The 17,545-nt window shown below is 41.5% G+C and overlaps 1 protein-coding gene across 1 annotated transcript; it reads left to right on the forward strand.

The window, feature by feature from the left end:
* The first annotated feature begins 633 nt into the window (after positions 1–633).
* On the forward strand, positions 634–1,218 carry LOC149181072 (uncharacterized). Its single transcript, XM_089414080.1, has one exon. It carries the CDS (start codon positions 634–636, stop codon positions 1,216–1,218), a length of 585 nt encoding a protein of 194 aa, XP_089270206.1.
* Positions 1,219–17,545: the final 16,327 nt, after the last annotated feature.

A 17,545-nucleotide genomic window follows, 5' to 3' on the forward strand; every position in this document is an offset into this window, starting at 1 on the left:
GGCAGCAAAAGGAGTCATCTTTTCATCGGGTATGTCTCTCCCCCCTGTTGACTCTGCTTCGCATCTTTCTTCTTCTTGTTTATCACTCTCCTCCCACTTGCCCCCTCTGGTCTTGATTCCCGCCCCCTCATCCCCGTCGGTCCTCGACCTGGTTGCGGATTCCCGCCCCCCTTTCCCCCCTCAAAGACAAACCATCTATACATGACCTGCCCCCTCCCACAGCCATCGGCCATCTTTACTTCATGCTCCCTCTCATCCATCCCTTCCCGCTCACTTCAATCGCCCTCCCCCTCGGTAAATTCCACACCGAGGTATTCCACCCGCTCGACTGCAAAGCAGAAAGAGCCGGTCGCCATAGGGCTGGCCGTTGCCCCTCCCATCCTCTCGCCCAAGCAAGGTAGAGGCAAACCTTCTAACATACATAAGGCAAAAGAACAAGCTGGGGATGAAGTGATTCAGGGCAAATAGCACACCATTGAAAGGGTGCTTAGAGAAAAGGACACCCTTCCCCATCCCCCTCCATGAAGATTTTGTCCTTCAATTGTAGAGGGCTGGCCAGCCTCGAGAAAAAGTTGGCCCTGAAGCAAATTGGTTGATATTATCCTTCTACAAGAAACCCTTTGCAAGGCAGATATGGCCATTTCTATCCTTTTCTCTTGGATGCCTGGATGGTCTTTCCACGCTCTTGATGTCTCGGGACGCTCTGGGGGCATTGCAATTGGGTTCAAGAACTGCACCATTAACCTGAAGAACATATGGGGTGGAGGGGGTTTCCTGGGGGCGGACATTTATTCCAAGGATCTGGAGGAAGAGCTAAGAATCATAAATGTCTATGGACCTTGCCACAACAGGGAACTCTTTTGGCGAAAGCTTCTCAGCTCCCCCCTCCTCCTAGCTGGAAATGTAATCCTAGGGGGAGACCTGAATTTCTCTATGGGCTTCTCAGAATCCTGGGGACACATGGCACAGATTGACCCGCTTTCTGATTTCTTCGAGCAGCTGCTTGAGAATTACCTCTGGATTGACATCCCCTCGGCCAAGATTCAGCATACCTGGAGGAACAACCGGTCTGGTGACCAAAGCCTGGCTAGGAGACTGGACCGCTTTATTATTAAGGAGGCCTTTCACAATAGCCACCCCAGATCAAGGCAATGGGTCGGCAGTGGTGGTATGTCGGATCACAGACCCATTTTTCTAGAGGTTGGAGAAAAGCAATAGAAGTAAAATGCTCCTTCCAAGTTCAACTCTACTTGGCTCCGGGACCCCTCCTATATCAAACTAATAACCGATTTCTAGAAATTACACCTGATCTCTGAGGAGGAGGATCCAGCTAAATGCTTTGTAAAAAACCTCTCTGAAATTAAGGTGCTATCCAGAGCTTGGGCTCACAAGAAAAGGGAACAGGATGACCTAATAATCTCCCAAGCAGAGCAGGTGATTGCAGACCTTGAATCTCATTCGGAGGGAACTTTCAACTCCCCGGAACAGAAAGCTATGTATGAAACCCTTATCAATCAGAGATCTCAAGTACTCAGAGACAGAGAGGCAAGCTGGAGACTAAGAAGTGCAATCTGGCTCAAGGAGGGGGACGAAAACACAAATTTTTTCCACCGCTTTGCAAATGGTCAGAAAACAATCAACACTATCTGGGAGCTGCAAAATGATCGGGGGCAACAAGTCCACACCTCCAGAGAACTCGCCTCACTCGCCACCTCACACTTCAGGAACATATATATGGCCCCGAGGGAAGCCAGTCTGTTAGAGATCATGCGAGTGGCCGAGCTTTTCCCCAGGTTTGTGGATGAAGGGGAAGCAGAAGAACTCACCAAAGAGGTTTCGTTGGGGGAGCTTGAAGCCACCATTCGGGGTTTCCAAAAAGACAAAAGCCCGGGACCTGATGGCTGGTCCATCGAATTCTATCTTGCTTTTTTTGACCTGCTGGGTCAGGACCTCCTCAAAGTAATCAATCACTGTAGCCTCTCAGGAAAAATCCCCTCGGCCATCAAAGCCACCTTCATAGCCCTCATCCCCAAATCCGACAAGCCAGCCTCTTTCAATGACTTTAGACCCATCTCGCTCTGCAACTGCCTCTACAAGATCATGGCCAAAATCCTAGCGAATAGACTCAAGCCCATCCTTTCGGCACACATATCCTCTGAACAGTTCACTTTCCTACAACACCGCCAGATCCATGAAGCCATTGGCACTGCACAAGAGCTCCTTCACTCGGTGCAGAGCAAGAATTTGAAAGGTATGATCCTAAAGGTAGACCTCTCCAAAGCTTTCGACAGGGCAAGCCTGCTCTACATACGAATGCTTCTTACCCATCTGGGTTTCCCTTATATGTTCATCAAAAGGATAATGAGCTGCATTTCTGATGTGCCTTACAGTGTCCTCCTTAATGGATCCCCCACTCCCTTCTTCACAGCCGAAAGAGGTCTCAGGCAGGGGTGCCCCCTATCTCCATTACTTTTCCTGCTCATCATGGAAGGGCTAAGCAGATTGATAGGGACAGAACACAGGAGGGGCAGGATTGCTGGTATAAAAATTACGGAAAACTGCTCTCTCACTCATCTCCTGTTTGTAGATGATGTGCTCATTTTCTTAAATGGCAGCTTGGCCGACACCTCAACCTTGCAGCTTGTTTTTGACCTCTTTCAGAAGGCTACAGGCATGATCATAAATGTACACAAATCCACCCTCACAGCTATAGGCTGCTCGCAACATGAAGTTTTTTTCACTCGACACCGGTTTCCTTTCCCTTCACACCCTATGGAGGAAGGGTTGAAATATCTAGGCTTCCGAGTGAAACCCGGGGGATATAAAATCGTTGATTGGATATGGCTTATTGCAAAGGTGGAAAAGAGATTAAATATGTGGTACAACAGATACCTCACATGGGCTGGAAGACTCACCCTCATAAAAGCAGTGCTGGAAGCAACCCCTGTATACTGGATGTCATTGGCCTGGATTCCAAGAGGAATCCTAGCCAGATTACAAAAGATATGCTGCAGATTCCTATGGAAGGGGAACAAGTAGGGGAACCTCTTCGCTTGGGTAAAATGGGACACTATAGCGAGGCCTAAGAAATGGGGAGGATGGGGTATAAAAAGGTTGGACGTTTTTGCAAAAGCACTGGCAGCAAAGCTAGGATGGCAGCTCATTACCTCACACAGCCTCTGGACAAGAGTAGTATATGAAAAATACATTGCCCCGAAAAACATAATCGGCTGGATATGCAGGGAACACAGGGGGAGCGGAAGGCATTCCAATATATGGAAATCTGTACTCAATTCCCTCCCCCTCATATGGGAAGGCTTAACATGGAGGATACATCAGGGGAATGTTGTCTGCATAGGAATGGACCCCTGGATTGGGTGTGGCAACGCCCATCGACTTCCAGCACAGTTGATCGCTCATCTACAGGACCAGGGTGTTTCTCACATAGCCCACATAGCAGATCAAGAAAACACCACTCTTTTCCAGCAGGCCTGGAAGACAGCACAAGATCTCCACATCCCAGGACATTGGAGGCATGATTGGGAGGACTTTACAGAAGCTCTCACTCAAGCACACATCAGGATAATGGAAGAAGAAGATGAGATTGTATGGGCACATGCAAAAAATGGAACATATACTCCCAAGGAAGGCTATTTAAAGCTCATGCAACAAGTTCAGCCAGAAAATGTACAGCAATGGTGGAAAGCACTATGGAAGCTCAAAGCATCTCCCAGAACGCGAATGCTTATGTGGACCATCCTTTTCAACAAAATCCCCACAGGCGCAAATTTGATGAGACGATCCTTCCATGGGCCATTCTGGTGTCACCTCTGTAGGAGCAATGAGGAAGACACTGACCACTTATTTCTGTCCTGCCCTATTGTCATTGAGCAATGGTCCCTCATATCCTCATCCTCCCAATCCCTCAATCAATGGCAAGGGCAGTCCATTACAGAGGCCTGGCTGAATTGGCTAGAGAAACACAAAGGAAGAGATAGGAATATACCACTCCTTATGTGCTGGGCTATCTGGACGGCGAGGAACCGAGCCATATTTGACCAAAAGGACCCCATCTGGCCCAACATCAGATCTCATATCCTTGCCGATTTCGGACTCCTCCCAGATGACCTCTCTCAGCCCACCCCTAGATCCATTCACCCTGAGCTCATTGACAAAACTTACCCTTGGGCCTACTTTGACGGCTCAGCCCAAGCAGATGGCTGTGGGGGAGGGGCCCTCCTCTACCTAAGGGATGACCATTGTTTCAAAATACAGATGCACCTGGGAAGGGGCACAAATAATTTTTCCGAGCTATCTACAACCAAACACCTCATCCAATTTGCACTTGAAAAACGCTGCACAAAACTACAACTGTTTGGGGACTCAAAACTTGTCTGCAATTGGCTCAATAGAACATCTTACTGCTCTGCTTTTTCTTTGAGACACATTTTGGATGAGGCACACAGGCTTATAGCATCTTTTGAAAAATTTGTTTGTCAACACATTTACAGGGAGCGCAACACAAGGGCGGACCTCCTATCAAAACAGGCAGCGCAAAGGCAGGAGGAAGACTGGTTGATACAGGAAGAAGTGGATGGAATTTTCCACCAACATTACCACAGGCCTTTTGTAGATCTGCACTCTCTCCGGGAGACATAACTATACTGCTGGTTTATCCTATTTACACAGTTTTTGGTTTTGGCCCACTGGCTTCTCGTAAGCTGTTGGGTAGTAGCTGCTGTTATCACTTGGTACATAAATTAGACTCATCACAGATCTATCCGACATACAGAACTTTTTGATACTTCAGGTTTTTGGTTTTTGGTAATTACCAGTTTGTCTCCCTGCGTGGAGCACACTCTTTTTTCATGTTTACTTTTGTCTTCTGATGCAAAATCCATCTGAGATCATATGAACTCCCTGCGTGGAGGCACAAAACTGCTTTTTTCTACTTGTACATGGTTGTAGTCAAACTGTCATTTTGCTACTATCTGGGAGGCAACCAACCTCATTATGCATATGGTTCGGCATCTACAGAATGTAATTTCTTACAATCTAATAGAAATTACAACTTTTTCCATGGAAAAAAAGAAAAAAGAAACTGTGTGAGGTCTAATTGGGACCACATATTAGGGAGACCCCTTTAAATGTTGGCAGGTCCAACGATGTGTTGATGGCCCGAAATGACCATGTCAACATTATAAGGGAGACGACCCAGTCGAGAACTTAATGAAACTCCTTTTCTATTTGGAATGGTGGTTCCAAATGGTTAGACTAGGTCCAGGTACCTTCTCTCTATCTCTGCTAGCTTAAAGTATGTCTTTTACTTACCAATAGAGAAGAGGCATGAGATCCGGTCTCTTGCTAAGCTCATGAAAGAAGGTGATCTTTAAGTTGATCTAGGGATCAACCAAGCTAGAACTAAAGTTTTTCCCCTATATAAGGGGATTTCTAGAAATGTAATGATTGATCTAAATGCCAAATAATCCTAGGATTCAAGTAAAAGGAAAGAAATCCTAAGCATATGTCGATTGAGAAGATGTAGATCTAATCCAATTGAGAGCAATGTAATTAAATGATTGAGATTTTAACATGCCTAGTTTTAGGTGAATATATGGCTACTAAAAGAGCTCTACTAGATGGGCTTTGTTTAGAGACCTATTAATGGTGAATGATTAACCAATAACATTAGGAAATAATTCACTTAATGTCAATGGTAATTAAATCGAATTTGGAAAACAAATTTTTGAGTAAAAATTTACTGAGAAATCTGATTTGAGCATATGTGAGCAAAAGAGAAAATTGATAAGATATCTATAAGGCTCATGAAATAGATAGCTAATTAAAAATACAACCTTCCACATCAAACAATAGCGCATAATACAAGAAAGATTCACTCAAATCTGTTATTCAAAAATAAATTTTCATTACAAATAAGAGTATTTAAAATACAAATTTATTAAAACCTAGTCTCTCTGTTACGTTCCTTGCACTGACCTCCAACAATCTCTCACAAATTGAACACTCCATGATTAAAAGGAATAACTACAATGGTGCAAGCTTTTCTTATAACAAAAATTCCGGATTTGATAAAGAAAAATCCCAATGACTCATATTTGAGCTTTTCCTCCTACTTCTACAACTAAAAAATCCCTTACAATAGTGCTTCAAAATTCTCTAGGTGCAGAGAAGAGGAACACTCTTAGTTAATGCCCTAAAATCCATATTTATAATTACAAAAGGAAAATCAAAATGAAAGAACAGTTTGGAGAATAAATTTTCTCCAATAAATTTCATTGGTCAAAATTCTTTTCCTTTCCTGCTGGAGAAATTCCATAAATCCAATTTTCTCTTCCTCATTTCCTCATCTTCTCTCCTACCACAAAGAAATTGAAATTTAGAAATTAAAACCAATTTGATGAACAAAACAAAAAACAAAACCCATTTTCAACAAATTTTTAAATAAAACAATAAACTAATATCCAAATAAAATTCAAGATGTGATTGCTTCCGTTGGGTCTGATTAGCTTTTGAATAATGCTGGGAATGAATTCGTGACAACAGTTTTCCAAAGCCAATGAGATTTTCCCAAATCAAAATTTTGAAAAACTAATTTTTGTTTCAAATTCGTCACATTGTCTTCCGCTGAATTTTTGGGTCATTAAATGACGATATTTTATAAAATTAACTATCCCAGATTACTTTCCTATGTCTTAACTTTCCAATGAACTATTGTGAGCTTCATTTGGTTGCTTAGATCTCCAGATATGCCTCTCCAAAAATGATGTGCAAAAAATATGAGAATTCTGGAAAATGTTTGCCTAGGCAAAATTTATGAAATTGAATTATAAATTCTAATCTAATTAAATATATGTAGAGCTATAAAAAGGGTCTCTTTCACCTCTAATTACCTCACATTAATATGTCAATCCGGGAGCGTTTTGTTATTTCAAAGAGTGTCTCAGTCTGAGGCTATCATTTATCAGAGTAATGCTAGTAGTACAACGTTAAAAAATACAAGAGTAAACGGATGCTTGTCTACAACTAAGTTACTTCAAAAGAGTAAATCACACACTCAGAAAACTAGGCAACTTATCAGTCAAGGGTTCGGCAGCGATAACCCATCACTTTGGAAACTGATGGAAAGGAAATTGGAGAACAGACCATAGGTCTGGAAACCAGATAGTAAATTCCGAGGCTTACTATAGCCTTAGATCGTCTCCCACACCAAAACAACAAATACTAGTAAATGGAACAACAGATAAGAAAATGGAACAACAAATAACAAATCGAACAGCAAATCTGGAATGGAACAATAATTCTGAAATGGAACAGCAATTCTTAAAAGGAACAGCAGCTAAACAACTAAGTCTCGCAAGCAGTAATCAAACTTAATCTACTAAATCAAATGCATTAATCGTAATCAAACAACAATCTTTCACTCTTAAGGTGGATCAAACAACTCACACTAATGGAACAACGCTGATTACTGATAAGTTAAGGAACAGCACTTGGAAACCATATACACACACAACACGCTTAAATAGTAATCTGATCTAAGCATCAATCTCAATTAAAAGAAATACGACTGCGTTTCGAAATAGAACAGTGTTACTTCTGAATCCAACAATCGTAAAGAACATAACTCTCAAGATGAATCCTGTAACATGAATGTACAGCACAAAAGCTCTGTAATAAAATAATAACAATATTTGGTTAAGACTAATAATATTCAATCAACTCTGAAAGGAACAGTAATATAATGCAGAGTCAATACAACAGTTCTATCTGTAGAAATCTTAATGAATTAATCTTAACAGAGCATGTGATGTAAACTTATAAAGCATATCAGATTACCAAATAACGACGATAAGAAAATCACGCAGAAATCAAATCATAATGATACAGAAGCAAGTGTCCTCCGAGGCCGGGCCCTTAGCCTCCAAGGGTACACTGCTTTAGGTTAATCCAGACGCAGAGATGAAATAATCACCAAGTTTGTATTAATGCATGAAACAAAATTACAATGAACCAGTTCTTATCGAGACTCGATGATCAAAGTTTTGATCTTAACAGAAATTACATAAAAGCATAATCATGTCGAACTCCCAAAGCTAACAATGTTGTCCCTTTATATAAGGGTGACGGCAGAGATGTCTAAGTAACAAGATAGATAAAGCAGCGATCCCTCAGGATCAAGGATCCTGAGGGATTCGCCGAACCGTTAATCCTTAATCATCTCTTTTCCCTCCTGCGCCAAGTTGGTGTCTTCTCCTCCTTTTCAGGGCCGATTTGCTTTGATCTGCTTAGCCTTGTTTGCACTCGGTCTCCCATCAAAGGGACAGCGGTTACCTTATCCTTGTCTTTTCCCTTGGCACAGCAACTCCTCATTTTCACCCCTTCCTGCACGACAGAATGACAATTGTTAGTGGTTAAGTCTTGCATATTAATCCCACATGTTTTTTTATAATTCTTTATTGTTTTCCAAGTTAAGTTGTACTAAAAAGCCACTGAAATGATCATCAAAAATATACCTTTTTAGTACTCCACACACCCCCCTGCTTACCCTGTTTCATACCGTCATGAAAACGTTGTACTTGACATGCAAGGCAGTGAGAGAATAGGCTAGAGAAGGAATCTCATGCGGAGGCCTATAGCCATGATGAGTAACTAGGTAGTCAAAGAAATGACCTGTTTGACCCTTAGGCATCTCGTACAGGGCTTGGTATCCAGGTGCAGGGTGCCAAATAATTGGACTGCGGAACCTATATCCTAACGAGGATGGCCCTGCTCTCAAAATGATTTCGCCATAAAGGTGCAAACGATTGGCAACTAATTTAAAATTCTCATACTTAAACGGTTCCCTGAGCTGGATATTCGGATTAGAGATTTGATACCGAAATTTAGTTGCATCAATGGAAAGCTCTTTGATAGAAAGAAAGTATTCTAATCCTTGTCGAATGAGTGCCTCATGCATGGGTCCTAATGTTTCAATGACACCCGGAGTCTTCATGAGGTTTCTATGTGCTTTCCACGACTGTACTAGGTTCCTAGGCTCAGCCCTTACCCACAAATCTAGGCCATTTTCTTGCCTCTGGAAAGTATTATAGGCTTTGAGCCATTTAATCTGATTAACCCTGAATGAGATGAATGCCTGCAATTGGATGTCTCCAACAAAAGGGCCAGGGTTCAGCTCAGTCTCCTGGTCTAGTACAAGGTTATGCAAATAGAATTCGCACAGCAGTCTCTGGACCTTCACCCCATAGTGCTTACAGGAGTCTATAAAGTCATTGACAGTGTTAATTTGTATGGGGGCACCTGCTTTAACATCTTTTATTTTTAATTGCAAATACCGTTCCAGTAAAAACAGGGCATAATTTTTGGCAGGGGTCCTACATGCTAAGACGTCATTGTATAAAGAACACAAGGTATCCATCTGCTTGATAACAATATCTAGCCTACAAGTTACCTTTGCAACTTTCTCTTGTTCCTTCCGCCAACCTTCAAAGGCCTGGCTTTCGGATTGATTGACGTTCCTAAGTTGTTGTTGCAGTTCTTCATACTTTTTGAGAGGGACCGTTTTCTCTCTAAGCTTTTCTGCTTCTTGATGAGCTTGTTTCAACCCCTTGCGCAAGGTTACTGTTTTTGGATCTCTTCTCCATGCAGCAGTGGAGGTTGGGAGTTTTACCTGAACTTTCTTATTGTGTTGCTTTGAGTTCAGAACCCTTATCACCCCTGAGGGTGGTGCCTCCGTCTGAATTTTCTTGTCACAGGTCATCATATCATCCATTTCTATGTTAACATGAATATCGGTTTGCTGTGGTTCCTTTTCAAATGGAACAATAGTCTGTTCTTCAGCATCATTTGGAACAGCAGCTGGATTTTCAACAGGGTTTTGAACAGCAGGACGAATTTTGGTCCTCCGCCTTTTCTCCTTGTGGAGTTTTACTGGAGTGGTCACCTTTTTCTTCCCTGGAGTCTTTCTTATCCTCTGCCTTGCTTTCAAGATCCTGATCTGCTGGTGGAGCTGGGCTATTATGCTCAATAATCTTTGTTGTTCCTTTCGTAGTTCTTTAATTTCCAAAATTTCATTAGATGGAACGGCAGGCTGTCTGCTGCGGCCTGGGCCGTGACTAGTCCCTGGATCTTCCTCCTAGGGTGTTTCTCCAGTGTTCTGCTCCAGCTGTTCTGGGGTAGGAACTCTAACTGGTTCTGTCAATTCATGGGAAACTTCTTTTTCTGCCCCTACTTCCTCCGGAATTTCTTCTGGTGCCTTAGGAACGGATTGTTCCTATTCAGTATCTCTTATTTCTTCTTCATCATGAACAGGCAGATTTCCTTCTTCTGCCTCTTTTGCATGTGGTTTTTCAGATGAATTTTCCTCTTGGGGTTTGTCATGGAGGTCTGATGGACTGGACGGTTGGCCATATTCACCCATAGTGGCCAAGACTGCGGCCAATTCGTCTTCTCCCACTGGGTCCTGTGGTGGGCTGCCTTCCTACTGTCCCATTTCCCCCTCCTGCTTGGACTGTTCAGCTTCTGCCTAAGAATGCTCAGCTTCTTCCTCATTTTCTTCTTCGGATTGCTCAGCCTCCTCTTCAGATTGCTCGGCCTCTTCTTTCTCTTCTTCGTCAGATTGCTCTACTTCTTCTTCTAGCCATGAGGATTGCTCGTCTTCAATTTCTACTAGCTAGCTGGTGTTTTCCTGGATCTTTTCCAGCCTTCCTCGTATCCGAGCTAACCGGACCGATTTCCTACATTTCTCTGGCTATTTGGGTGTACCGGTGGCATGCTTACGCGTTGCCAATTCCTGGCGTGTTTCTGGATGTTCGGATGTACAAGTGACATGTATTTTTTTTTCTAATTCTCTGCGTTTTTCTGGACGTTCTGGTGTGCTGGTAACATGCTTACGTTTTGGGGATGGTGCTCTGCTGCTGGGTGAGGTTATGACTAACAATTAATCGAATTAACCCATGGTGACTGACAACTGACTCTACATGCTGTGCCTTTTTTAAGCTTGAAGTAACAAATTCAAAAGTGCAGGCAGATTTACAGAGCATTTCTGCTTTAAAAAAACTAAGAGTTTAAGATGTCGTGGTCTTACCATGTCTTTTCTACCCTCGCAGGTGATGTAGCTTTGAACGGTCCTTGCCAATTTTGCCCAGGGCTCTCCTAGCATTGCTGGCAGAACTCCCTTCCCTTTAATTGTCAAGCTCTAGCCTATGTCCTGGAAGATTTCTATAATCTTCTGTAGTCTCTCCTTTTTTAACGTCCATATAGGTCCGGTGGCTGGTAGTCCCGATACTTCTACGATTATGTCATCGGTGACTGTTATCTGTCTCCCCCTTACTGTGGAGTAATCCTCCTACAAATTCTGTAGGAATTCAATCGCCACTATTTCGTTAGACTCCTGCAAGAGGTTGAGATAAGTCAGCCACCTTGCTCTTGCCAGGATTTCCTGGGCAGTAGCGGAGATTGTCAACACTTGTGGTTCCCTTCGGATCGCTCTTCCTCCCATCGTTTCACTGTGGATTCTCAATGGAACATCAACAGTTTGTGCTGTTTGAAACACAGAGAGGGTAATAGACGCAAGACTTGTTTGAAGAAAACAGAGTATGCAACAGAAATGGCTTATGAACAGCAATTCGTGTAACAAAAATAGAAATAGCATGCTGTTAAGCCGTGTCATACCCTAGTACACCACTTTCCCGAATAGTGAGCTGACACGTAATCCAGGGAATAATGAGGTTAACCTCCGCCCCCCGCAATGTGATAGGCTGTCCCAGCCGTCAAATAAAGGAGCAGCACCCAATCTGCAACAGAGTCATAAAGGAACAGCGTATGAAAATATGCCATGTTTAGAAAAACAACAAATTACCGAAATCGAGGCGTAAATTTGGATCGCGTATTATGTAAGAGGCTGCTGTGATATGATGCGAGGCTAGGGGGATAGGACGTCTGTCGTACTTGCCAAATCTCATGTGGTCATTGTCACTTACTCTGCCATGATTGGTGGTAATAAATTTTCATGTGATATATAAGTCGGGAAATGATATATGATTAGTTACTAGGATATAAGAAGCAAAAGAGTATTAGTATCTTACCTATTGGTGTAACCAATGTGACTTCAATACCATTAACAGTGCTCTGCTGCCGATAGGTGTCCATAACCTTGGCAAAGTTGTTTATTTCACCCCTGGAACCATGATCCTTTGTGTGTATGTTAGGAAGCCTAATGTCAAAATGTAGGCCATTATGCTGGCTTGGTAACCAGTTAACCATAATGCCATTCATGAGGAAGGAGCGAAAAGTGGGCAGGCCGGCTTGTGATGAGACCTCCTGTTCCAAGGTTTGTTTATTTGATCTACCTTTTGGACCATATCCCTGGTGTGGTGGCCATAGTGGGAATTCCACTTCACTTCCATCCTCATGATCATGGTAGGCTGGCTCTTGATGAGACCCCCTATCCTACATTTGACAACTTATAAGTCATGTTTACTTTCTTTTTTATTTATTTATTTTTTATTTTTTTTTTCTTTTTCATAAAGTACTTTTCCTTATACACAAAGGGTGGTTCAACACTCCTTAAGAGTAGGGATGGTGGAAGAAGTCTTATCATCTCAATAGGAAGATATAAACCCTTTGCTCTTGTTCCTAAATAATAATCAAAGAGGATTAAAGGGATCGTCATGATAAAGATAACCAATCAGAGAAAAATTAGTAAAACAATGACAGCAAAAGATGATAAATAAGTGTGTCCTTCCTTTTGTCCTCTTACCAATGCAGAGCCTTATAAAGATAGCGATTTATGATTTGCGGATTTCAGTATGTTGTGATTTTGTATTCATTGCATAAGTGCATAGCTGTATCTTAAAGACTTGAAAGATTAGGAGCAAGAAGCATCCTCAATTTAGATCAGCAAAAGGAATACACTGTTTCACAAGGAGAGAAAAAGCATGCTAGTGGTGTTCCTTTTGGAAAAAGGAACAACAAAGGACCATAGATAGCAAAAATGCAAATGTCGTTCCTTTGAAAAAGGAACAGCAGAACACACCAATGTCGTTCCTTTGAAAAAGGAACAGCAAAAATAAAAAATGTTATTCCCTTGGAAAAGGGCAGCAAAACACTCGAAATGCCGTTCCTTTGAAAAAGGAACAACAGCAACCAAAAATGTTGTTCCTTTGAAAAAGGAACAGCAAAAGACGCAAAAATGTTGTTCCTTTGGAAAAGGAACAGCAGAAATCAAAAATATGTTGTTCCTTTGGAAAAGGGACAGCAAACACACAGCAGTGTCGTTCCTTTTGAAAAAGGAACAACAAAAATCGAAATGTTGTTCCTTTAGAAAAGGAACAGCAGAACAAGCAAATGTTGTTCCTTTGAAAAAGGAACAACACAAAATCAAAGATGATGTTCCTTTGGAAAAGGAACAGCAGAAAATCAAGAATGTTGTTCCTTTAGAAAAGGAACAACAAAAAATCAAGAATGTTGTTCCTTTAGAAAAGGAACAACAGAAAATCAAGAATGTTGTTCCTTTAGAAAAGGAACAGCAGAAACACACAAATGCCATCCTTTTGGAAAAGGAACGGCAAAAATCGAAATGTTGTTCTTTTGAAAAAAAGGAACAACAAAAATGACAGGAAAACATTAGTTCAAACATATGTACAAAAAACGACTCAAAGAAAAGAACTTATGTACAAATTGTAAAAAGAAATGAATTCCTTAATGAATTACAGGTGAGGAAGACTTCTCTTCCTCTCCCAAAATCTCCATATCAGTGTCTCGACGTAGCTGCTGGCAGAAGGACTCCCGAGTGAGTGGTTTGCGATAGAGATGAACTCGGTGGCCATTTACTTTGAAGGCATATCCAGAACCGTCAATAGTGATTAGAGTAAGGGTTCCATTGTCATGTACCTTCTGGATTTCGTATGGTCCCAACCAATGAGTCTGGAGTTTCCCAGGGAAGTCCTGAAACCTGGAGTCATATAACAGAGCCCAGTCTCCCTCGTGGAAGACTTTGTTTTTAATAAGAACATCATGCCATTTAGCTCGCTGCTGTTGAATCAGGGCTATAGTTTGAAGTGCAGAGAGCCTAATTTCGTCCAACTCATTGATCTGCTGTAGTCAATTACTCTGTGCCTCGCTTAGATCTAAGCCGACTTCTTCTGTTGTCCGTAATGTTTGGATTTTGAATTCTATGGGGAAAATGGGTTGTTTTCCAAACACTAATTGATAAGGTGAGTAACCAGTGGTGCTTTTCCATGTTGTTTTGTAAGCCCATAGTACTTTAGGTAGTCTGGAAGCCCAATCACGCGTGTGTGATGCAATGGTTTTCGTTAGGACTGATTCTATTACCTTATCGCTACTTTCTACCTGTCCATTCGCCTGTGGGTGGTATGGAGTAGTGATTTTATGCTGGACGTGATAATTGGTGAGTGTTGCAGCTAATCTATTCCCAGCAAATTGTGGTCCACTGTCTGTAATTATTTCTCTTGGAAGACCATATCGTACAAATAGATGGAACAAGAACTATATGACAGAGTCCTCTGTAGCTCTAGGCAATGCTTCTGCTTCAACCCATTTGGTGACATATTCTATTGCCACCAAAATATATGTTTTCTGATTTGATGATGGGTTGATAGGTCCAACGAAATCAAGAGCCCATCGCTCGAATGGTTCAATGACTAACTGTGGTTTCAGAGGCATCTCGTCAGATTGACCAGGACGTCCTACTCGCTGGCAGCTGTCACAGGCTTGGACAAATTTCTTTGCATCTCTGAAAATCGTGGGCCAATAATACCTTGTCTGTAGCACTTTATGTCTAGTTCTGCGCTCAGCGAAATGTCCACCACATGGTCCATCATGACAGGCTTTTAAAATGTCAAAGATTTCATCTTCACGAACACATCTCCTGATATGCATGTCTACCCCTGTGTGAAACAAATAGCCCCCAATCCACGAGAATCGAGTACTCTTCTGAACAATCTGTTTGCGCTCATTAGGGGTTAGGTGTTTTGGTAGTTTACCTACTACGAGGTAATTGGAAACATCAGCATACCAGGGTGTTTGAACAGCAACAACAAACAGATGCTCATCCGGAAATTGATCTTCAACTACTGCTGCATCAATTTGCTTTGGCATTCTTGAGAGAAAATCAGCTACAGGGTTTTCTTTGCCAGGTCGATCCTTGATTGTGATATCAAATTCCCGCAACAAAATCAACCATCTAGTTATTCTGGCATTTGTGACAGGCTTATTTGCTAAATATTTTATGGCAGAATGATCTGTATACAAGATAACAGGATATCCCGTAATATAATGTCTAAACTTATTGACAGCATGTATTACAGCTAGGAATTCTTTTTTAGTAACAGTGTAATTTAATTCAGCAGGGGATAAATTTTTGTTGATGTAATAGATAGCATATGGTTTTTTATCCTCTTCCGGCCCAAGGACTGCGCCAATGGCTGTATCTGAGGCGTCAGATGATATCTGGAATGGAAAATCCTAGTTTGGTCCTTGAAGGACTGGGGTTGTGGATACGAGCTTCTTTAAGTCCTTGAAAGCATGCTCACATTTTTCTGTCCAAAGAAAATCAACGTTACCAGTTAGTGCATATAAAGGTGCAGCAATGTGCGAATAATGTTCTATAAATCGTCTATAATAACCAGAAAATCCAAGAAAGTTGCGTACCTCTGTTTGAGTAGTAGGAGTGGAAATAAGCAAAAGTATTTGGATTTTGGCCGGGTCTACCTGAATGTCAGCTACTGAAACATAGTGTCCTAGGATAAGTCCTTCAGTCATTATCATATAACATTTTTTCGTGGCTTAAGCAAAGCCTGGTAGCGATGCAGCGTTGTAGGAATTTTTCTAGGGTGTCTAATGCTGGATCAAAATCATCTCCATATGGTGTAAAGTCATCCATGTATACTTCAAGTCCATCATTTATTAAATCTGCAAAAATACTAAGGATAGCCCTTTGGAATGTGGCAGGAGCATTACATAAGCCAAAAGGTAGAACTCGATAGGCAAATGTTCCCCAAGGACAAGTAAAAGTAGTTTTGTCTTGGTCTTCAGGGGCAATCTGAATCTGATTGTATCCACTGAAGCCATCCATGAAAGAAAAGAATTTCTTTCCTACTAAAGTATCTAATACTTGGTCTATGAATGGGAGAGGAAAGTGGTCTTTTTGTGTTGCTTTATTTAGCTCCCTGTAATCCACACAGATTATCCATTTCCCATTCTTTTTTGGTACCACCACAAGCGGAGAGACCCATTTACGATCAGAGATAGGATAGATAAAATTGACATCTAAAAGTTTCTGAAGTTCAGCTTTTACCACATCTTTTAGATAAGGATTAAGTCTCCTTTGAGGTTGACGAATAGGTCTAGCATCCTTTTCAATATAAATGTGGTGTGTACATAATTGGGGGTCAATTCCTTCCATATCAGGGTAATCTAATGCAAATGCTTCTTGATATTTTCTTAACAAATGGATGAGCTTCGTTTCTTGTTCAGGTGTGAGGTTGGCATTAATGTTTAAGGTTTTTCCCGGTTCAATTTCCACAATTTTACTATTTGCAACAGAAGTAACCGGTATTGTTTGATCATGTGTATCTTTCAGAGGATTTTCTTCTAATTCATTATCAAATGCCGCTTCTATCATGTGACACTGTGTGCAGGATCCAGATTCAGTTTGACTAATGAAGTTATTAATGGCATCATCTTCTGTTTGGTCTTTAAAATAAAGTGCCTCTTGTATAGTTAATGGAGATCTAATGTTATCAGTAAGGTATGATACCAGATGCTTATTAGTTTTAATTATTGTGACACTTGGCTGTGCTGGAGGATATAGAACTAAATTCTTGATATTTGGTCCTTTGGTTATGGTCGTATTTCCTTGCCGGCGGCCAATGTAAGCATCGGCAGTGGCAAGCCAAGGTATTCCTAAAATCAGCGGGTGTCCATCAAGTTGGGTTTTTGGATTAATTATCAGGAAATCGGTTTGATATTCCCAGGAATCTACAGAGACCATGACATCATGTAGAGTACCCTCCGGCCTAACCACAGATCGGTTAGCCAATTCTAGCAAAGTAGAGGTGGGTTCTACAGATGTAATGCAGAGCTTTTGACAAGTAGTGGTTGTTAAAATATTAATTGCAGCTCCTAGATCAACTAAGGCATTAGACAGGGTCTGACCATAAATTTGAACAGTTACAATTGGATTTCCTGGGTCTTCATATTTAATGGGTGTTTCTTTCCCTGATAGTAAATCAGATAAAGTGCCGAATACTTGGACTCTTGGATTATTTGTTATATTCCTCCTTGGTTTCTTTATGCACAATTCTTTGATAGTTTTTGTGTATATAGGAATGTCTTGAATGTCTTGGAGGAATGGAATTTTTATGTAGAGATTTTGTAATTCTCCCAGAATGTCAAAATCAAGATATTGTAAAGGTCGAGATATGACTAATCATTCTGGGAACGGAGGAGAGGATGTGGTTGCTTGGTTATGGGTCTGCTACTTATTCACATCCTCTTGTTGCAA

This window comes from Pinus tabuliformis, chromosome 3_2 (genome assembly GCF_031772625.1).
Source record: "Pinus tabuliformis cultivar Carrire ecotype Pingquan chromosome 3_2, CPIR1, whole genome shotgun sequence".
NCBI lineage: Eukaryota > Viridiplantae > Streptophyta > Pinopsida > Pinales > Pinaceae > Pinus > Pinus tabuliformis.

Bases quoted from the DNA above. Each gene is read 5' to 3' on its own strand.
- LOC149181072 (XM_089414080.1), top strand. From the start codon at position 634: ATGGCCATTTCTATCCTTTTCTCTTGGATGCCTGGATGGTCTTTCCAC.